The sequence below is a fragment of the Scyliorhinus canicula genome, chromosome 2 (genome assembly GCF_902713615.1).
Source record: "Scyliorhinus canicula chromosome 2, sScyCan1.1, whole genome shotgun sequence".
Lineage (NCBI taxonomy): Eukaryota > Metazoa > Chordata > Chondrichthyes > Carcharhiniformes > Scyliorhinidae > Scyliorhinus > Scyliorhinus canicula.
Genome location: NC_052147.1, coordinates 142,147,706 through 142,170,974, shown reverse-complemented (window position 1 = coordinate 142,170,974; position 23,269 = coordinate 142,147,706). Strand labels below are relative to the sequence as shown.

The window sequence follows — 23,269 nt, the reverse complement described above, 5'->3', positions numbered from 1 at the left end:
ATCTAAAGAGTTTCCACTCAATGTTTGGGAAGTTGAAGTCGCCCATGACTACTACCCTGTGACTTCTGCACCTTTCCAGAATCTGTTTCCCAATCTGTTCCTCCACATCTCTGCTGCTATTGGGGGGCCTATAGAACACTCCCAACAAGGTGACTGCTCCTTTCCTATTTCTAACTTCAACCCATATTACCTCAGTAGGCAGATCCCCCTCGAACTGCCTTTCTGCAGCTGTTATACTATCTCTAATTAACAATGCCACCCCCCCACCTCTTTTACCATCCTCCCTAATCTTGTTGAAACATCTATAACCAGGGACCTCCAACAACCATTTCTGCCCCTCTTCTATCCAGGTTTCCGTGATGGCCACCACATCGTAGTCCCAAGTACCGATCCATGCATTAAGTTCACCCACCTTATTCCTGATGCTTCTTGCATTAAAGTATACACACTTCAACCCATCTCCTTGCCTGCAAGTACTCTCCTTTGTCATTGTTACCTTCCCCACTGCATCACTACGTGCTTTGGCGTCCTGACTATCGTCTACCTTAGTTGCTGGACTACAGATCCGGTTCCCATTCCCCTGCCAAATTAGTTTAAACCCTCCCGAAGAGTACTAGAAAACCTCCCCCCCAGGATATTGGTGCCCCTCTGGTTCAGATGCAACCCGTCCTGCTTGTACAGGTCCCACCTTCCCCAGAATGCGCTCCAATTATCCAAATACCTGAAGCCCTCCCTCCTACACCATTCCTGCAGCCACGTGTTCAACTGCACTCTCTCCCTATTCCTAGCCTCGCTATCACGTGGCACCGGCAACAAACCAGAGATGACAACTCTGTCTGTCCTGGCCCTTAACTTCCAGCCTAACTCCCTAAACTTGTTTATTACCTCCACACCCTTTTTCCTACCTACATCGTTGGTACCAATGTGCACCACGACTTCTGGCTGCTCACCCTCCCCCTTCAGGATCCTGAAGACACGATCAGAGACATCCCTGGCCCTGGCACCCGGGAGGCAACATACCTTTCGGGAGTCTCGCTCGCGACCACAGAATCTCCTATCTATTCCCCTAACCATTGAATCTCCTATTACTATTGCTTTTCTATGCTCCCCCCTTCCCTTCTGAGCCCCAGAGCCAGACTCAGTGCCAGAGACCTGGCCGCTGGGGCCTTCCCCCGGTAGGTCATCCCCCCCAACAGCATCCAAAACGGTATACTTGTTTTGAAGGGGAATGGCCACGAGGGATCCCTGCACTGTCTGCCTGTTAGTTTTCTTTCCCCTGACTGTAACCCAGCTACTCTTGTCCAGTACCTTTGGTGTGGCTACCTCCCTGTAACTCTTCTCTATGACCCCCTCTGCCTCCCGGATGATCCGAAGTTCATCCAGCTCCAGCTCCAGTACCTTAACACGGTCTCTGAGGAGCTGGAGTTGGGTGCACTTCCCGCAGGTATAGTCAGCGGGGACACCAGTGATATCCCTCACCACCCACATCCTACAGGAGGAGCATGCAACTGCCCTAGCCTCCATCCCCTCTTACTTTACAGAATTAGCTGCCCTGTGGACCAACTGGACCTCCGCCCTCCGACTCTGCTCCCAGTCAGCTGTACTCTAAACTCCTGGTTCCCTTCACGCTCTTTGATAAATATAGGAAATTAAATGAAAGGAGTACCTTACTCCCTCCTCACCTAACTCCCTCAGTCACCAAACTCTCACTGTAGCACTCAAATGCCACAAGCTCAGCACTCCCTCAGTCACCAAACTCTCACTGTAGCACTCAAATGCCACAAGCTCAGCACTCAGTGCAAACAAAGTCTGCACTGTATCTAGCCCCTATTTATACTGTGACTCTAGCTTCTAAAAACTGGCCTAATGCAATTAACTAATTAACAAGCTCCAGCTGCAAGTAAGTCCAAGTAGAACCTTGTTTAAAGCTGATTCAAAATTCACCTTCTTATAGACCAAACAGCAACTTTTAAGTTAATTAACTAAATAAAAGAAATACTAGACTTTAAATAACCCTTTTACTCCCTCAGTCACCAAACTCTCACTGTAGCACTCAAATGCCACAAGCTCAGCACTCAGTGCAAACAAAGTCTGCACTGTATCTAGCCCCTATTTATACTGTGACTCTAGCTTCTAAAAACTGGCCTAATGCAATTAACTAATTAACAAGCTCCAGCTGCAAGTAAGTCCAAGTAGAACCTTGTTTAAAGCTGATTCAAAATTCACCTTCTTATAGACCAAACAGCAACTTTTAAGTTAATTAACTAAATAAAAGAAATACTAGACTTTAAATAACCCTTTTACTCCCTCAGTCACCAAACTCTCACTGTAGCACTCAAATGCCACAAGCTCAGCACTCAGTGCAAACAAAGTCTGCACTGTATCTAGCCCCTATTTATACTGTGACTCTAGCTTCTAAAAACTGGCCTAATGCAATTAACTAATTAACAAGCTCCAGCTGCAAGTAAGTCCAAGTAGAACCTTGTTTAAAGCTGATTCAAAATTCACCTTCTTATAGACCAAACAGCAACTTTTAAGTTAATTAACTAAATAAAAGAAATACTAGACTTTAAATAACCCTTTTACTCCCTCAGTCACCAAACTCTCACTGTAGCACTCAAATGCCACAAGCTCAGCACTCAGTGCAAAAAAAAAAAAAAAAAAAAAAATTTTGGCCTTTATAGTTAAAAGGATTGAATATAAAAGTAAGGAAGTGTTGCTGCAACTGTATAAGCCATAGTGGGACCGCACCTGGCGTACCATGTACAGTTTTGGTCCCCTTATTTGAGGGAGGTAGTTGCATTCGAGGCAGTTCAGAGGAGGTTCACTAAATCGATTCAAGAGTTGAGGGGTTTGTCTTGTGAAGACAGATTTAGCAGGTTAGGCCGATAGTCTCCTTGAGTTTAGAAGAATGAGAGGAGATCTAATTGAGGTTTAGAAAATGCAAAAAAGTATTGACAAAGTAGACGTAGAACATAGAACAGTACAGCACAGAACAGGCCCTTCGGCCCTCGATGTTGTGCCGAGCCATGATCACCCTACTCAAACCCACGTATCCACCCTCGACCCGTAACCCAACAACCCCCCCCTTAACCTTACTTTTTAGGACACTACGGGCAATTTAGCATGGCCAATCCACCTAACCCGCACATCTTTGGACTGTGGGAGGAAACCGGAACACCCGGAGGAAACCCACGCACACACTGGGAGGACGTGCAGACTCCGCACAGACAGTGACCCAGCCGGGAATCGAACCTGGGACCCTGGAGCTGTGAAGCATTTATGCTAACCACCATGCTACCGTGCTACGTAGAGCAGATGTTTCCTCTAGTGGAGCAACTAGAACAAGAGGTCATAGTTTTAGGTTAAGGGGTAGCAGATTTCAAACAGAGATGAGGAGAAACTACTTCTTTCAAAGGGTTGTGAACCTGTGGTATTCACTACCCCAGAGGACGGTGGATGCCGGGACATTGGGTAAATTTAAGGAGCCGATAGACATGTTTAATCAGTAGTGGGTTGATGAGTCAGAGAGAACAGGCAGGAAAGTTGAGGTGAGATCGAGATGAGATCAGCCATGATTATATTGAATGGCAGAGCAGCCAGAGGGGCCGAATTGCCTACTCCTGCTCCTAGTTCTTGTTTTCCTATCATCTCTGCTCGTTTCCCATTCTGGCCTCTTCCACGTTCCTTATTTCAATCACTCCACCAGTGACGGTTGTGCCTTCTGCTGCCTTGGCCCTGAACTCTAGAATTATTTTCCTAAACTCCTTTGCTTCTCTCTCCCTCGCTCCTTCTGTAAGTAGCTTTTAGTCACCTGCCCTAATATTTCCTTATGTGGCTCGGCGTCAAATGCCCCTAGGAAGTACCTTGTAATATTTTGTTTGTTTAAAGGTGTTGTGTAAATGCAGGGTGGTGTCGTTTGTTATTGCCGGCGGTGTCAATATTTACCCATTTTTAACAATTCCATTACCCTGGTGAGCACCCTGAGGCTGCTGCTAGCTCATGGTGAATTCAGTTTTGCTGTTTTGTGTAAGTAAACCCTTCGGCTCGATTCGCACTTACCATTGTGTAGATACGTGAGTTGTGTGTTGCAGTAAATGCTGCAATCGATTCTTAATTCTGTCTTAACTCTTGAATGTTTTTCTCCTTTTAAATGCAGTAGTACTGTTTTGCTTAGACCTGTGTTCAACAGTTTATCTTTGCAATTGGTATCTGAATATTAAGCTTGGCTCTTTGCCAGTCAGGGAAACATTTAAGTTCTCTATTTTTGTCCTTGATGGCTGTCATATAAAACGAGCAAAAGTATCGATAACTCCCAATAAACCCATCTGCTTTATAAAATCCTGCTGCGCATACACTTTCCTTTGATGGGAAGCACTAAGGCAGCAGTCTTCATTACCGTATTGGTGATGTAATTAACTTTGAGGTGAATAGTGAAGGGATCTTGGACACATCACACCACCAATAAAGTGGGCTAGTAAAATCTGAGATCAAAAGAACTCTGTTGACCAAGATCAGGAAAACATGGGGGGAGTTTCCTGGACAAGGATTAAGAAATCATGATTTAGAAAGGCTGATGTGGATGGGAAAGATGGATGGTTAAAAAAAACAATCAAGGTAGGCAAAGAACCTCGCAAAATGGGAGTATCTACCACCAACTAAGATAATGCACACCTCCAGAGCAGGATTATCATTGAGGTCCATGGTCAGCAACACCCTCTCAGGGTATAGTATCTGAAGCAATGTAGTTAACTTTGACCCCAAATTAGGGGCGGCACACGGTGCAGTGGTTAACACTGGGACTAGAGCCCTGAGGACCCGGGTTCGAATCCTGGCCCTGTGTCACTATCCGTGTGGAGTTTGCACATTCACCCCGTGCCTTGTGTGGGTTACACCCCCACAACCCAAAAATGTGCTGATTAGGGGGATTGGCCACGCTAAATTGCCCCTTAATTGGAAAAAAGGAAAATAATTGGGTACTCTAAATTTATTTTAAAAAACTTTGATTCCAAATTATCATCTTTTCTTTTATTAACGGAAGCTTGTGTTTTCTACTGGCCCCTTTCATTTGGAAACCGTGCTGCAATTTGGAAGGTCTCAGTATGACCTCTCCCAGGGGTATGCTGGACATTTGCACAAACCTTGAAGCTACCTTTTCTACTATTGATTTGGCTCATAGATGTTACTGTTGAAAATGTAGAACTGATGATTTCTCTTGGTAAGTACATAAGAAATAGGAGTAAAAGTAGACCATGTGGCCCAACAAGCCTGCTCAACCATTCAATATAATCATGGATAATAACGCAGTGATTGAATGACTAGAGGATACATATCTGTACTCGACTACGATCAGAACGTTATTTGGGCTTCTAAAACAGATATCAGTATCTCTGCGATAGAAGGTTGGAAAAGCAGACGGGAGTGCCGCTGTCCATTGATTGTTCCTTGAAAGCTCATGATGCCAAATCTATTCATTAATCTCCATGCATTTTTTCCTACCTGTTATGTTTGCAATGCTCTCATTCCTGATTATCTATTATTCACTAATTTTGTGGTCATGGAAGCCTGTCATTGTCACCATAATTAAATATTTTAGGAACAACAAAGTTTTAATCCTACATTTTTGAATTGGGCTTCAGAAAAAAAGACTCACAATCGCAGATCATCCTAAAATACTTTACAACCATTGAAGTCGTTTTTGAGTTATAAAGGGAGTATGACCAGGAATTTGCGAACAGTCATCTACAGACAGCAATAGATAATGAACAGATGAACTATTTTAGTGTTGTTTGAAGATCCTGAGGGGTCTTGACAGGGACAATGTGTGAGGATGTTTCCTCTTGTGGGGGAATCTATAAATAAGGGTCACTGTTTCAAAATAAGGCATTGGGACGGCAGATTTGCACAGTGGTTAGCACTGCTGCCTCACGACATCGAGGCCCCGGGTCATTGTCCGTGTGTAGTTTGCACATTCGCCCCATGTCTGCGTGGGTCTCACACCACACCCCAAAAATGTGCAGTGTAGATGAAGGCCATGCTAAATTGCCCCGTAAATGAAAAAAAAAGAGAATTGGTACGCTAAATGTATTTTTAAAAAAAGAAGGGGTTGCCCAATTAAGACAGATAAGGAGAAATTGTTTCCTCTGAAGGTAGAGTGTCTTTGGAACTCCCTTGTTCAAAAGGCAGTGAAAGCAAAGATTTTGAATATTTTAAAGGCAGGTGTAAAACCAAAAGACCACTTGGCCCATCAAGTCTGCTCCACCATTCACTGAGATCATGACTGATCTGATATGATAATCCTCAACTCCAGTTTTCCACTTTTTCCCCATAGCGCTTGATTCCCTTACTGATTAAAATATGTCTATCTCAGCTTTGAATATACTTATTGACACAGCCTCTACAGCTCTTTGCGTTACCAAATTCCACAGAATCACTACCTACCAAGATATGTAAGCTCTGCAGTCCTGCCACATCCAGCCATGAATGGTGGTCGACAATTAAACAGCTCACTGGAGGAGGAGGCTCCACAAATATCTCCATCCTCGATGATGGAGGAGCCCAGCACATCTGTGCAAAAGATGAGGCTGAAGAATTCACAGCAATCTTCAGCCAGAAATGCTGAATTAATGATGCATTACTGCCTCCTTCTGAGATTCCCGGCAATACAGATCCAATCTTCAGCCAATTCTATTCAGGTATAGGATACTGCAATGGCTATGGGCCCTGACAATATTCCAGCAATAGCTCTGGAGACTTGGGCTCCAGAACTTGCCACACCCCTAGCCAAACTGTTCCAGTACATCTACAACACTGGCATCTACCCGACAATGTGGAAAACTGCCCAGGTATGTCATGTACACAAGAAACAGGACAAACCCACCCGGCCAATTACTGCCCGTCAGTCTACTCTCATTATCAGCGAGGTGATAGAACGGTTCATCAACCGTGCTATCAAGCGTCACTTACTCAGCAATAACCTGCTCATGGGCCCTCAGTTTGTGTTCTGCCTGGGTTACTCAGCTCCTGACCTCATTACAGCCTTGGTTCAAGCATGGACAAAAGAGCTGAATTCCATAGGTGAAGCGAGAATGACTGCCCTTGACATCAAGGCAGCATTTGACTGAGTATGGCATCAAGGAGCCTTAACAAAGCTGGGGTCAATGGGAATCGGGGGAAACTGTCCGCTGGTTACAATTATCTGACACAAAGGAAGGTGGTTGTGGCGGTTGGAGGTCAAACATCCCAACTCCAGGACATCATTGCAGGAGTTCCTCAGGGTAGTTTCCTAGGTTAAATCATCTTCAACTGTTTCCTTCCATCCATCAAAAGGTCAGAAGTGGGGATGTTCGCAGATGATTTCACAATTTAGCACCATTTGCGATGATTCAGACACTGAAGCATGTTTAAGTACAGCAAGACCTGGACAATATCCAGGCTTGGGCTGACAAGTGGCAAGATCATCTCCAACAAGAGAGGATCTAACCATCGGCCCTTGACATTCAGTGGGATTCCCATTGTTGAATCCCCCACTATCAATATCCTGAGGGTTACCATTGGCTAGAAACTGAACAGGAGTAGCCATATAACTACTGTGGCTACCAGACTACATCAAAGGCTAGGAATCCTGCAGCACGTAACTCACCACCTGACCCTGCCAAAGCCTGTCCACCATCTTACAAGGCACAAGTTAGGATTACAATGGAATATTCTCCTCTTGCCTGGATATTCTCCACTTGCAGCTCCAACAACACTCAAGAAACTCAATGCCATCTTGGGCAAAACAGCCCCACTTGATTGCTACCCCTTCCACAGTAGCACAGTGGTTAGCACTGTAGTTTCACAGCGCCAGGGTCCCAGGTTTGATTCCTTTGATTCCTGGCTTGGGTTGCTGTCTGTGTGGAGTCTGCACATTCTCCCTGTGTCTGCGTGGGTTTCCTCCGGGTGCTCCGGTTTCCTCCCACAAAGACGTGCTGTTAGGTAATTTGGACATTTTGAATTCTCCCACTGTGTACCCGAACAGGCACCAGAATGTGGCAACTGGAGGATTTTCACAATAACTTGCGAGTAAGCCTACTTGCGACAATAAAGATTATTATTATTATTCCACCAACATTAAATTCCTCCATTACCGACTAACAGTGGCAACTGTGTGTATCATCCGCAAGGTGCACTGAAGAAGTCACCAAGGTTCCTTCAACAGCACCTTCCGGACTCATGACCGATACCATCCAGCAGGACAAGAGGAGCAGAAACCTGGAAACACCATCACTTGGAGGTTCCCCTCCAAACCACTCACCATCTTGACTTGGAAATATATCACAGTTCCTTCATTGTTGCTCGGTCAAAATCCTGGAATTCCCTTCGTAACAGCACAGTGGGTGTACCTACACTTGAGTGACTGCAGTGGTTCAAGAAGGCAGCTCACTACCACCTTCTGAAGGTCAACTTGCAGTGGACAATAAATGCTGGCCTAGCCAGCAGCACCCCACATCCAGTAAAATGAATTGAAATGTATCATCTCTGTCTTAAATGGGCAACCCCATACTCTGAGATTATGTCCTTTGGTTCTGGACTCTACAACAATTTCTCAGCATCTAACCGATCAAGCCCCCAGAGAAACCAATATGTATCAATAAGTTGACCTCTCGTTCTTCTGAATTGCAATGAGTACAGGTAGATAGATTCTTGATAAACAAGAGAGTGAAATGTTTTTGAGGGTAAAAGGAAAGTTACAATCAGATCAGTCACAAACTTATTGGATGGCTTGAGAGGCGGAGTGGCCTACTCCTGCTTCTAATTCATATAAATGAGAAATATTGGCCAGGACGAAGAGGAACATCCAGCTGTTCTTCGAATAGTAGTTTGTGATCTTTTATGTGCTCTTGAGAGGGTGAATGTGGCCTTGGTTGAACACCTCATCCAAAAGACAGCACCCCTCACAGGGCAGCGATCTTTCAGTTCTGCACTGGAGTGCCACTTAGGTTTGTTGGCACAATCTTTTGGAGTGGGACTTGACCCTGGACCTTGGAATAAAAGTGCAGCCATATCTGTATTCTCAGCACAAGATTAAGATTTTGAAACCACCTGTGAACTTTCTTAAAGTTCTGACAGCTGACTGATGTTGTTCCTGCAATCACTTAATGCATTTATTTTGTTTCAGAAGGGGGAACAGGTCTTTAACCTCCCAGGAGACGATAAAAAAGAGTACTTGACCTTTGAGATCCCGCTCAACGACTCTGGCTCTGCTGGGCTGGGCATCAGCCTTAAAGGGAATAAATCCAAGGACACTGGGGCCGACCTTGGTATATTCATTAAGGCCATTCTTCACGGAGGGGCAGCCTTTAAGGTAAAGAAATGGATTGAGCTGTGGAGTTGAATGGAGATTGTGGAAATTGCATTACTGTTCTTTTAAGGATCAAAAAGTATTTGTTGGAGGACGCTGCAGTGGGGAGAAGAGAAGCGGTGTGGAGTTTGTACATTCTCATGAGATCAAGAGCAAGCCATGGAAGAGTCAATCATACCTGAAGGAATGTGAAAGATATAGCAGTGCTACAAATTTAAAATTCTACTCCTTGCATTCAAATCCCTCCATGACCTCACCTCCTTTTCTCTGTAACCTTCCCCAGCCTCAAAGGCCTCAAAGCTCTCTCTGCTCATCCAATTTCAAACTCTTATGTGCTCGCAATTTCCTTTAGCCCAGCATTAGTGGCCGTGCCCTCAGCTGATGAGACCCTGAGCTCTGGGAGACCTTTCACTCCCAGGAAAACTGATCTCGCTCTAAATAGGGGTCTTAAATTCCACCTCACCATGTCTCATGGCTCCTTGTGCAGCTCAGTGTCGGATTCTGTCTGAGACTATTCCTGTGAAACACATTTGGACGTGTTACTGTGTAAAAGGTGCCCTATATATAACAGCTGTTGATGGCATGAATTTTCGTCCAGTAATACGTTCTTATACCCTTGGGTCTTTCTCTGGAGTGTAGTTCCATGAGCACTGAGAGACATTTTAGGAACTCGCCTAAGTTCTCAGTAGATTTTGGCAGACTAATTAACCATGTTGGACATCACAGTAAGGCCAGATACTGCCTTTGTGCAATGTTCACATGTACTTTCCAACAAGCAACCCGGACCAATAGCCAGGGTGAATTTTTTCCCCTTCTGAAATAGTCCGCTGCTTTGTGGCCAATGATTGAACAGACCTCCCTGGTTAATATCACTCAGTACAACATTATGTGTTCGATTTACTCAGTGACGCTAATTCCTGGGGAGCTGGTTTAGCCGAGTTCACTGGACAGCTGGTTCGTGATGCAGATCGAGGCCAACAGCAACGTGGGTTCAGTTCCTGTACCGGCTGAGGTTATTCATGAAGCCTTGCCCCTAACATCAGGTTAAATCACCACCAGTCAACTCTCCCCCTCAAAGGGGAAAGTAGCTCATGGTCATCTGGGACTATGGTGACTTTACTTACTTACATTAAAGACACTGCATGAGTAAATATCATTGAATAGAGCTGGAAATTGAGGAACAAAATTAATGCCAGGTGCATTTAATTCCTTTCTGAATCATGCAGGATGGGCAACTACGGGTGAATGATCAGCTGATTGCAGTGAATGGCGAACACCTACTGGAGAAATCTAACCATGAGGCTCTGGAAACATTACGGCGATCCATGTCAATGGAGGGAAACGTCCGAGGAATGATCCAGGTGATGGTGGCCAGGAGGATGGAAAAATACCAAGAGGTAGGTTCCTGACAAGAATGTGCACAGCAAGTTCTCTCCCTGTTCAGAAAATAGATGGACATCTCTCAGGTGAAAATGGTGTGGCCAAAAAGCACTATAGTTTCATCTGTAGGTTTTGGAGTAAAATAAATCTCAGACTGCTAGTTGCACTTTCTTTCAACTGGGTGGTTCTTGAATTAAATTAATTGAAATTGTCTCAACCCAATTTAAATGGGGTACAATTTCATGCATTAGAAATTCCTGTAGTTTCATATTTGAAACTCTCTAATCAAACATTTATGTCGGCCACAGTACTGAACGGCCATGAATGTCATAAATGATAGCTTATTCAACTGTGAACATGCTGTACAATGACTCTTCCTCCTTCTTAAGCTCTCAACAGCCTTAGACATGGATGACAATGCCATCTGTTTCCAATGATTCTCCATTGTCCAACTGAGTGAAATTGGCCTTGCCTGGTTCCTCTTAACCTATCCAGTCATAACCAATTGAGTGCCTTTCATAAAATCCCTACAGTGCAAAAGGAGGTCATTGGCCCAATGAGTCTGCACCGACCCTCTGAAAGAACAATCCCCTCAAGCTCACTCCCCGCCCTATCCCAATAAACCCTTAACCTAACCTACACATCTCTTTTGGACACTAAGGGGCAATTGTATCATAATCAATCCACCTAACCTGTACATCTTTAAACTGTGGGAGGAAATTGTCCTTAGGGCAGCACGGTAGCACAAGTGGATAGCACTGTGGCTTCACAGCGTCAAGGTCCCAGGTTCGACTCCCCGCTGTGTCACTGTCTGTGCGGAGTTTGCACGTTCTCCCTGTGTCTGCGTGGGTTTCCTCCGGGTGCCCTGGTTTCCTCCCACAGTCCAAAGACGTGCAGGTTAGGTGGATTGACCATGCTAAATTGGCCTTAGTGGCCAAAAAGGTTAGGAGGGGTTATTGGGTTTCGGGATAGGGTGGAAGAGAGGGGTTAATGTGGGTCGGTGCACTCGATGGGCCGAATGGCCTCCTTCTGCACTGTATGTTCTGTGTAATTGGAGCACCTGGAGGAAACCCACACCGACGGGGGAGAATGTGCAAATTCCGCACCGCTTCTCTTCTCTCCACTGTAGCGCCACATCTGAAACCCACTACGGAACAACTCTTGTCCCCCTCCGATTTCTCATCTACTCGCAATATTGTTCAACTATATCATTTGAACACTTAACACTCGATTCCAAATGTACGTTGATGACGTCCAGCTCTACCTCACCCCCACTATCATTCTCAACCCTCCACAGTCACTGTTGTCCGAGTATTTGAGATGAGTCAGATTTTCTCCAATAAAGTATTGAGAAGGCCACGGTCATTTTTTTGGTGCCTGCTATATAAACAGTGTACCCCATTACCTGTTCCTTCCTGCATTATCTCAAGTTGAACCAGATCATTTGTAGCCGTGGCATCTTGTTTGACACTGAGCTGGACTTCATACGTCATATTGCCTTGATCACAAAGATGGATCACCTGTCTCCACCACTACCTCAGCCTATCTGCTGCTGAAATGCTCATCCATGCTTCAGTCACTTCCCGTCTCCTACCCTCCATAAACTTCAGCACATCCAAATTTCTACAGCCTCTATCCTACCTCATATCAAGTCCCGTTCACCTCAAGCAGGGGGAGGCCACCTTACAATGAAAGACCTCCATGGACACCTACATTAGCTACCAGCCCAACAATGCTTTAATTTTAAAATTTGCATCTTGATATTTAAAATGCTTTACATGCGGGCCTGAATTCTGGTGACAACTTCACATTCCTCCGATTATGGCCTCGTGCACATCCCTGACTTATTTTCCCTTGTCAGTGATTGCTTTGCGTTCAGCTGCCTTGGCCCCAAGCTGTGGAAACCCCTCCCTCAGCCTTTCACCCACTTCATCTCGCTCCCGTTTTAAGACACTCTTTCAAAACCTCTTCTTTGATCAATCTTTTAGTCACCTGTGGTCAGTTTTGTTTACTTACATCCTGTAAAATACCCTGGGACATTTTGCGACTTAAAAGATGCTTTAAAAGAATGATAAAAGCCACATTTTTATTCTTATCTGAAATGGTACAAAGATGACTAGTGTGTGCAAGTCACTCGTATACTAACAATTGCTCTTCTGAGATTGGGAATCAAAGCGTGTTTTTGAACTGAATAGCAGAAGCTCCTTTACGTACTTGCAATTGTTTAAAGGAAAACCCAAAAGTGAAGAATTTTTCAGTTCAAGATTACCATTAATAACATGAGTATTTAGTTAATTGAATTTTCATTTGCATATCTCACAAAGCTATAATACATTTTTAGTGGACAGTGCTTAAGGGAAGAACACTTTGATACAATTAAGGTTTTCACAATATCTTTTGTGGCTTTGCTGAGAATGGTGCAGGTTTAGACGTGGAATCTGTGGCTACTGTTGAGCAAGGCTGTGCAGGTTAGGTGGATTGGCCATGTTATATTGCTTCTTCGTGTCCAAAGATGTTCAGGTTAGGTGGATTGGCCATGCCAAATTGCTCCTTAGTATCATGATCAATGCGTGGGTTTACGGGCACAGAGCGGGAGAGTGGGTCAAGGTGGAGTGCTCTTTTTGGAAGGTTGGTGCAGGCTTGATGGGCCAATTCCCTCACCCCCCTTCTGCACTGCAGGGATTCTAAGGAGCAAAACGAGTTCTGGATTCTAGAGTTAATATTGGATGTTTGTTCTTTTAAAGTGACTTGCAGAGACACTACTTAATTTCTTCTTCAAAAGAATCTTTGTTTTCTCATCCGCGACACATGGGTTTGCATCTTATCCAAAAACTAGTGCAAGACAGCACTGTCCTGTGAGTCACAGGAGACTTGAATACAGCGAAAGACTTCCATGGACACAAGAGCCCACTTTTGAGAATTGGTCTAATTCAATTAACGTTAACAGAAATCAATGGATGGAGAAGGCATCTCTAGACAGTCGGTTTGAACAAGGGGCAAGCAGAATTGCTGCATGTGAATGTGTGCTTTTTTATGCAGCATATTTTACCTCATATTCTAAATGTCATAATACAATACTGGGATATTTCTTTTCAAGCCAATGTTCACTGCCGGCACAATTTGAACAACAGGTATTTGGAAAGCAACATAAATTTTGCATTGAAACCTTTTTTTCAACTGATTTAAGTGTTTCTTGTGTTGATGTTTTATTTGGTGTTCCATAGTGAACTTACCATTTTACAATTATGTGGTTTGGTAGATTATGTTTTTGGATTTTGTCTTTAAGTTTAAGGTAAAGAAAGGGGGCCATGTGACCTGTTCGGAAACCTCCTGACAGCCCAGGTGGTTTGGTTGTCACAGATCAATGGAAGGCCTCGCATTTTTACTGGGAAGAAGGTGCAAGATAACTACACTTGGAGACAATAGCAGTAGCCTGTGCATTAACAGTGGAGACGGTGACTCTCCAAAGTCCCAGAAAAGTGTTGAGAATGTTGGATGTGAACAGTTATGCTTTAAACTGTGCATTTACTTCCAAGGCAAAAGAGATTTGGCCCGGGATTCTCTGAGTCCGCACCAGGTCGGAGAATCAATGAGCCCAGTGCCCGCCGTGTACCGCTGCCGTTGTTTACATATGGTCCCACCCGGCGGGACCTTGGCGTTCTGGCTGCGGGGGCCGTCCTGGTTGGGGGGGGGGGGGGGGGGGGGGGGGGAGCTGACTCTGGGGGGGAGGCCTCCATGGTGGCCACGCCTGCGATCGGGGGACTACCAATCGGCGGGTGCGTTCATTCAAGGGGGGGTCCTATGTTCCTCCGCACCAGGCCCCTGTAGGGCTCCGCCTTGTTGCCCGGGGGGGCTGGCGCGGTGACGGCTGTGGCGCTCATGCACGGGCCCGTGCCAGCCATTAAGGGCAGCGTAAAGCAATGTTTTTCAAACTTTTTTATTGGAATCCACTTTTGCCAGCTGGCCGACCTTTGTGACACACTCATGCTCATTTACCTCTAATGCAAAAGGGGAACCTGCTTGGTCTTCACAATCTCACTCCCCAGGTTCACAGGAAGAGAGGGCAATGCGCATATCAGAGTTCAGCCAGTTTCTTTGTGGCATCTTCATCTTCATGAAAACGGAAAATCCGACCTTGCACATGTAGGTTAGCGTGAAGCAATAGCATCAAAATGCTTGTTTTACTCAGCATGGGATGCTCCTGAGAGATGCACTTCAGAGATGAGGAGGAATTTCTTCAGCCAGAAAGTGGTGAATCTGTGGAGGTCAAATCACTGAGTGTCTTCAAGACAGAGATAGATAGGTTCTTGATTAATAATGGAATCGAGGATTATGGGAGAAGGCAGAAGAATGGGGATAAGAAAAATATCAGCCATGATTGAATGGTGGTGCAGACTCAATGGGCTGAGTGGCCTAATTCTGTTCCTATGTCTTATGGTCTTATGCTACTCCAGAATGCTGACAGCCTCATGGACTTGTGGCATGTTTTTAATGTGCTGTCACAGGTCAGATGCAGCAGCGTGGTCTTTTCATTTGGAGTCAGCTGGAAGTTAATAACTGATTCTGGGGTCTTACTCTAAAAGGCATTTTTCACCCACCACATCCCTTTCAAAATCTTAAGCTTCTATTCTCATTCGTCAATACTTCCCTGCATATAACACACGTGGGCTTTGCCGGCGACAAGGTGGTACAATGCTGTCTCAGGCGCTGAGGACCGGGATTCGATCCTGGCCTCAGGTCACTATCAGTGTGGAGTTTTCACATTCTCTCCGTTTTTGCGTGGGTCTCACCCCACAACCCAAAGTTGTGCAGGCTAGGTCGATTGGCCACACTAAATTGCCCCGTAATTAGGGAAAAAAATAATTGGGTACTCTAAATTTACTTTAAAATGCACACATGGGCTTTGCATCGGCACAAGTAACAAATCCATACCTCAAGAAATCATCTTTATACTGCTTTGTTCCTGAGGTAAATTGCTTCACTGTCGGCTGTTCACCTGAGGCCCTCAAACTCTGTGCAGAGCTAATACTAGCACTGCTCTATCCTACCATGGACTCCCCCAAGCAGCTCTCTCCAGCAGAGGCAAATGTGAGATCCTAGCTAGTAGATATGTTGCCAATTTTGTGTTTCTGGCTGCCTCTTTCTTGTAACAAAATGATCGATCTTCACAATCCTCTTGACTTGCTCTCTAGCAGATCGAAAATGGAAGAAGATCTCCTGTGTGATTTGGTGCCAAACCCACATACAGACAGAGCATTTGATATCATGTGGACGTGCAGGGCGTACTGACATCACTGCTGCCACTTATAGTCAGATGACTACACACAGCATCATTTCATTCTCATTTAAAAGCCAGTAGCAGCCGCCATTTTCAGTTCAAATACCAGTAATGGTCGCTGGACACTTCTCCCTTGATCAGGACCACCTTGAGAATGTTGTGACCAATTGTTCTGTGACCATCCTGACACCCCCCGTGACCCACCCGCGAGTCGCAACCCGCACTGGTGTACAGTATACATAAAAAGTGTATTTTCTTGGTTGGGCCAATTTTGTGTTTTGAGGTATTAAGTTGCCCACAAAGATAGTGTTCAGTCAATTGTGCTGATAGTCTGTTGTTACATTAAATGTCTTAAACTGTGAAATCTCAACATTATTCTTTCAGCTGCAGATTGGAAGTTTGAGTTTCTTTTTTAAAGTTATCAGTCTCTTTGGGAATCGTAAAAATTTTAATATTGTGTTGCAAAATCTAATTTTTTCCAAATGTAATCCGTACTCCTCTTTCTAGTTGATAACTCCTGGAAACCTGAACTCAAAATCTAATGGAGACTTCTCTTTTTTTGTTTTGAGAATATTTTAAAGTCCGGGCCAAGCCTGTCTACAGACACCTGTGCCCTTTTGTTGATTGCATTTTCTGCATGAAAAAGTGAATGTGAAAGTTTTTTTCAGGGGCGTGTATTTATGATCAATGGTAATTTAGTCAAATCATGGTCAAGTCGGGGGACCAGGCTGTAACCTTTTACAGTTGCGTCACAACCTCTGTCTGTAAAGCTTACACCATTAAACAATCTTTTATGGTTTTATTGGTTTAGACAGTAATGCATAGGGCAGTGACTGATCTGTTCTACAAGCCAGATACTTTAATTAGGGCGAGTACCGATTTGCCGCTATTGTATTGATTCATGTAATTTATCAGAGAATGATGAGGAATTTTAAGTGAGTGTGCACTTGCTTGGCTCTGCACATTTCTATTCTCCCATTGGGCAGCATTTTAATTTAGTAATAGTTTGCCTTAATGGAATAAAAGCCTTTGGAAAAGATGTTTTAACTTGTTCAGTGTTCTTATTTAGTACCCACATTTCATTTTTTACCCTCCCTCTTAGTATAATGAGACTTCTGTCTTCCAGCAAACAGAGAATTACAAATTGGAAAAGTAAAATGGTTGTTGTGGATCGCTTGGAAGTATCTGAACACCACTTAAAGGAGTGATGTTTTCTATTTAGCACTGCTGGCATTAGAAATAATGAAAATCATTTGCGTTTGGGCTTGGGGTGTTCCTTAGCACCTTACAGTCAATGAGGGCCCGTTTAAGCACATGCAGCAGAAGGTGCTGTGTTCCAGCTAAGTCATTGAACTGTCTCTCCTCCTCAGCAAAATATCTCATTGCATTATTCGCACAAGAGAAAGAGAATTCTTCTCTATATTTATGACCAATGTTTATCATTGAACAATCATCCCAAAAACAGGTTAACTGATCACTATCGCATTGTGGTTTGTGGAAGCTTGCTGTTTGCAAATGGCTGCCTTCTCTCCTTCATCACTTGCCTAAAATAAGCCATTGGGTGTAAAGCGCTTTGGGACACTCTATGGTTGAGAATATGTCATATAAATGCAAGTTCTTTGTTTCTCTGCATACTAGCCTCCCCATTCTCTATGCCCTATATGCTCTAAAACTCTTTGTACTGTGTCATGCCTTGTACTAAGTCTCATTTGCTCACCGCCCCTAGACTCATTTACTGGTATTGGCTCCACATCCTTCCAATATGTTAAATGTAAATCCTTGTTCCCATTTTTAAAGACCAGAATCCATTCACTTCAGATTTTAATGAATGTGGGATGAGGGGCGGGTGCCCAATTTGCTTGCAGCAGGTAGGTGGGTCATTGAAATATTTTAATGAGGTTGCATGCCTTCAGTTTAATAGTGCCTCAATTTTCGGGGCAGCATGTGGCAGAGTGGTTAGCACTAGGACTACAATACTGAGGAACCGGGTTCGAATCCTGGCCCTGCACCACTGTCCATGTGGAGTTTGCACATTCTCCCCGTGTCTGAGTGTGTTTCACCTCCACAACACAAAAATGTGCTGGTTAGGTGGATTAGCCACGCTAAATAGCCCCTTAATTGGGAAAAAATAATTGGGTACTCTAAATTTATTGAAAACAAAATTAAAATAGTGCCTCGATTTTTAACCACAGATGGCCAGGTTTTCCGTGCCCTGGGAAACCCAGCAGCTAGAAGGAAGAGTGTCTTCACTGCGTTGCTTTGAGCGAGGAGGAGCAGGAGTGTTTTCTCCAGGCCCAGCAGGCTTAGTAGTAGACTCTGCCACTCGGTCCCACTCCCAGCCTCCCACAGCTCATTGGCTAATTCCTGCAATTGGACCCAACCCCAAACACCCCCCCCCCCCCCCCCCCCCCCCCAAAAAAAGAAAGCAGGCCAGTTGTTCTCAGCATGGCTATTGTCTGATGCTGCAGGATTTTGTGCCCGATAGATCTCCAGTCTGTCAATCAGGCTAGCTGCAGGCGGGGAATCTACAGAGAAAGATTTAAAGACAATGCAAGATGTTCGGGAAACCAAGTTCGCTGACCTCAAAATATCCCCCTCACCTGCATGCTCCCTTCCCTGCCTCTGTGCTATATCTAACTTAATCTCTTTGGCCATGCTTGTGCTCTTCATCTCTATCTTACTCAGCAACCGATTTCACTACAGCTTTCTATGGAACAGCGTGGGACATTACTTGAAGCATTCTATGAAAGCAAAGTTGTTGTTGTTTAACAAATGCGTTGCACATACGTAATAGTAGATCACATTAAAAAAATTAAAACCCCCTGGCACACATTTCATTTCTTGCATCAGTCTGTTTCCATAGTAATCAGGGCAGCATGGTAGCATAGTGCTTAGCACAATGACTTCACAGCGCCAGGGTCCCAGGTTTGATTCCTGGCTTGGGTCACTGTCTGTGCAGAGTCTGCATGTTCTCCCAGTGTCTGCATGGATTTCCTCCAGGTGCTCCGGTTTCCTCCCACAGTCCAAAGATGTGCAGGGGTAGGTGGATTGGCTATGTTAAATTGCCCTTAGTGTCCAAAAAAGGTAAGTTAAGGTGGTGTTATGGAGATAGGGTGGAAGTGTGGCGATAGGGTGGAGGTATGGGCTGAGGTAGGGTGCTCTTTTCAAGGGCTGGTGCAGACGTGATGGGCCGAATGGCCACCTTCTGCTGTAAATTCTGTGAATCTACCTGCAACAGAATGAAACATGACATTCTAACTAGGACCAGCAAGAAACAGCAGTGGAGTAGAAAGGTTGTTTGAATAGTAATTCAAAAAACAATTCAATTTTGTGGGGAACTATCAGCACCTACGGGAGCATTGGCTGACTACGATATTTACATAATTTCTAAGTTAACAGAAACAATTCTTCCATTACCTTCATCGAGGCAATAATGACTTGCAATTATGTCGGTACCTTTATCACGGTAAAATGACCCCAGGAACATCACGGGAACACTCAAATAAAGATTTGGCATGTGTCATGTGAGGAGATGTTGGGACAAACGCCCAAAAGGTTGATTAAAGAGACTGACTTCAAGGAGCATCTTAAAGGAAGAGAGTTTTAGGGAGGAAATCCTCAAGCATAGGTCATAGACTGCCAAGATAGCAGTGCACCAAAAATAACAACACAATGTTAAACTTGTTGATGATGCGGGTTCTTCTTCTAGCCTTGAAAACTACGAAATATTTCCTTGGGAAAATTTGCAACTTGGAATGCCACCTTTTTATTTAGTAGGATTTTCTTTCTCTTATTTTCTCTTATGATTTCTATTATTTTGACAACTGCCTGTTCCTGTCAGCTCTGTACAGCTAAATCCCTTTGCTGCTCTGGTGATTAAACAACTGAAACCTTTCCAGTGCTGGATTTCCTCTGTAGCTTTGAGAAACGTGCCCTTGATTCCTCTGCCAAGCAAAAAAAAAGTTGTCACATTTAAACCATGAAGGTAATGAAGTAGAGGTGAAAGAATGCAATGCACCATTGAACCGGATTCTTCAGAATAAAATGAAAAATGGGATGCTCTTTTTCATTTCTCGCTCATCTGCTAATGTAGTCACCAAATGAGGTAATAAAACCACGTCTGATAGATTCACCGGAATGACCTATCATCGCAGAGTGCAGTAAGTAAGTCTTTATGACACACAAACTTCAAACTGCCTTTCTGTTGGTGTCATTTCACTGCATACAAATCGACGAATCTGTCCTCACGAGATGTAAGCTGGATTTGGCACTACAGATGCCAGGTATTGGTCCACCTTGGAATTAATATAGTGGCGCCAGGCTAAGGGAGCCCTAACTGTTGCCATTTGGCACCAAAACAAAATTTTGGTATCACAGTCGAATCCAGCTTTTAAAAAAATTATTTTCTTAAAATTTAGCGTATCCAATTATTTTTTTCCAATTAAGGTGCAATTTAGCGTGGCCAGTCCACCTACCCTACACACCTTTGGGTTGCGGGGGTGAGACCCACCCAGACACGGGGAGAATGTGCAAACTCCACACGAACAATGACTTGGGGCGGTTATCGAACCCGGCACCTCAGCACTGTGAAGCAGCAGTGCTAACCACTCTGCCACGTGCCACCCCTATCGAACATTTTATGGTGTGGGGATTTTACACAGTGGCAAGAATTTCTCCTCCATTGCCCTCACTGTCCCCTAGTAACTAGTTGAAGAGCATTGTTTGTTAATCTTGCTGTGAGAGCAAAACAGCCTCTATCTCTTTGTGCGAATGTGGTCGCGTACCAAGGATTGCAGGCAGCTTTTGAGAAAGGTGGATGAAGTTGAGAAAGCTGACTTCCATGTGCTGAAGATTTGATGGAACAATGGCATGGAAACCGAAAACAGTGGGAAAATCATGGAACGGTGGGCAGAATCTTACAATGTCACCATTCAGAAACCTGGTGTGCTAAAAATTACATTTGACTCCTTGAGTCACTTGAATCCAATAGCTCTAATTATAAACAAATGGAATTGCTAATTGCAAAACCCCAAAACACCACTATTTTTAAGTTTCATGAAATAAAAAATTAACATGATGTATTTAAATCTCATGAGGAAGATAAAAAAGCACCTACATTTTTGTCGGGTCCTTCATGACTTCAGGTCAAACTACAAGCCTTTACAGCAAATTAACTACTTTTGAAATGCAGTCACAGTTGTAATGTAGGTAGAACAGCAGCTAGTTGCCACACATTTCAATGTTCCACAAGCAGCAACATGATAATAAACAGATAATCCATGCTGAGAATTGGATGAGAGATAAATATTGGCCAGAATACCAGAGTGAGCACTTGGTCTTAAAATCATAGAATCCCTACAGTGCAGAAGGAGGCTATTCAACCCTTCGAATCTGCACCTATCCTACAAAAGAGCACCCCACCCAGGCCCACCCGCTCTCCATCCCCACAACCCCACACAACCTGCACATCCCTGGACGCTAAGGGGCAAATTATCATGGCCCATCCACCTAACAATCAAGGGCTGGATTCTCCGAACCTCCGCGCCAAATCACAGAGAATCAGCGTTAACCCGGAATTGGGACTGGCATCGCTCCCGCGATTCTCCCGGAGAATTGCTCGGGAATCACTCGCGCGCGCGAACTACGCCCCACCCCCCACGATTCTCCGCGCAAAACTGGCCGAGTTCCCGACGGCGTGGGTCTAACCACGTATCGGAATGTCGGGTTGGGGCGGAGGGGGGGATCAATCACCAGTAAAGGGGGGGGGGGGGGTGCCTCATGGATGGCCAGGGGAGCAATGAGGCGTCACGGGCGCACGTGATCTCGGGAGGGGGTGGGCTACATTTTTGGTTCCGCTCAGCGGTCTGAGTCTGCCATGTCCCACGGGGCGGCTGCTGGAGGCCGCCGCCGTGCGCATGTGTGGACTCCCGACCAGAGGTGCGGGGCCCCATATCCGCAGCCAGAGCTGCGAGGAGCACTCCGGGGCCCTGCCCGCCCCCTGCATGTAAGAGAATCGCTCAGGACTTTCTCAAGGAACGTCTGGAGTGAATCGCCAGCGTTTTTACGCTGGCGTGGGGACATAGCCCCATTATTGGATAATCCAGCCCATGTAGAGCTTTAGTGCTTTTACCTGTAGTAATTTGCTGTACCATTTCAGTGGGCTCTTTGGAGTCCTGGAGCCACATATCCGGTAGACCAGGAAAGGATGACTGATATCCTCCCCCCCGGGGGCATTAGTGAACCAGATGGTTTTTAATGACAATCTAGTAAAGTTCTTAATTCCAGATTTATTGGGCTGAAACTTACAAGCTCACCTGTGTTGGAGTGAGGGACTACCCTGGGCTCACGGACCTTCACATGTAGGGTTTTGCCTGGTAATTGCCCAGAAGTGCAAACTTCCTCTGGCAATTGTCCTGCGTTGAAAAGCATCTGAAAATAGAATTTAAATCACTAACTTCAGATGGTTCCAACCGGGTTACACCAAGTGTTAATCAGAAAACAATAGAAGAATTAAAACTTCTTCTAACTTCTGGTTTTATTATTGTAAGCACCTAGACCAACCTCCCCATGGCTTTCCCACCACACCCCTCCCCAACATCCATCCCTAAAACCCAATGGGATGCCCTCCACAAGCTGAACCTCCAAGGGAACCCCCCCCCCCACCCATCCACCAACTAACCATTCACCCACGGTATTCTCCACCTCTTGACTCCATGGGATTCCTCCACTATCACCCGCCACCAACCCCAGCTGACCCCCAATGCAACCTGACCCAAACTCCTCCGACCCAACCTGATTCAATTTGACGTGCATCCCCCAAAGTTATTCTACCCCCCCCTCCCCCCGATACCAAGCCAACCAAATCTGACCCCCTCACCCATACCGACCCAGCCCCAACCCCTGAGGTTTTCCCACTCTACCCCCACCACCCTCCCCAAGCTCCAATCGCCCACCTCCCCCAGTCCTGTTCACTTGCCTTGGACACTTATGTGTCCCTGACCTGTCGATTTCAATGGACCTTTACGTTTGCCCAATGCCATTGTGAAGAAAAAGGGGTTATGTCCTCCCTCAATTGAGTTGAGCTGGGCTTTGCTGCAGGGCCTCGAAGGCTGCCTGTCTAACTTGGGGTGGCAATCTGATGCTGATTGCCACTCAGAGGAAGTAACGGCCCAACTGTAATTGAATTCAAATATACCCAGCTGCTGTGGTGGGATTTACACTCATGCTGCTGGAGACTCCTAAAATATTAATATTTTTCATGTTCAACG

At 45.0% G+C, this 23,269-nt stretch overlaps 1 protein-coding gene across 1 annotated transcript in view; it reads left to right on the top strand.

The window, feature by feature from the left end:
* Positions 1–23,269, top strand: part of LOC119958709 (partitioning defective 3 homolog B-like) — a 1,329,970-nt gene that overhangs the window by 749,056 nt on the left and 557,645 nt on the right. Inside the window, exons 11-12 of the mRNA XM_038787288.1 lie at positions 9,161–9,346; positions 10,570–10,740. Of these exons, the coding sequence (XP_038643216.1) occupies positions 9,161–9,346; positions 10,570–10,740 (357 nt within the window). The remainder of the gene's footprint in view (positions 1–9,160; positions 9,347–10,569; positions 10,741–23,269) is intronic.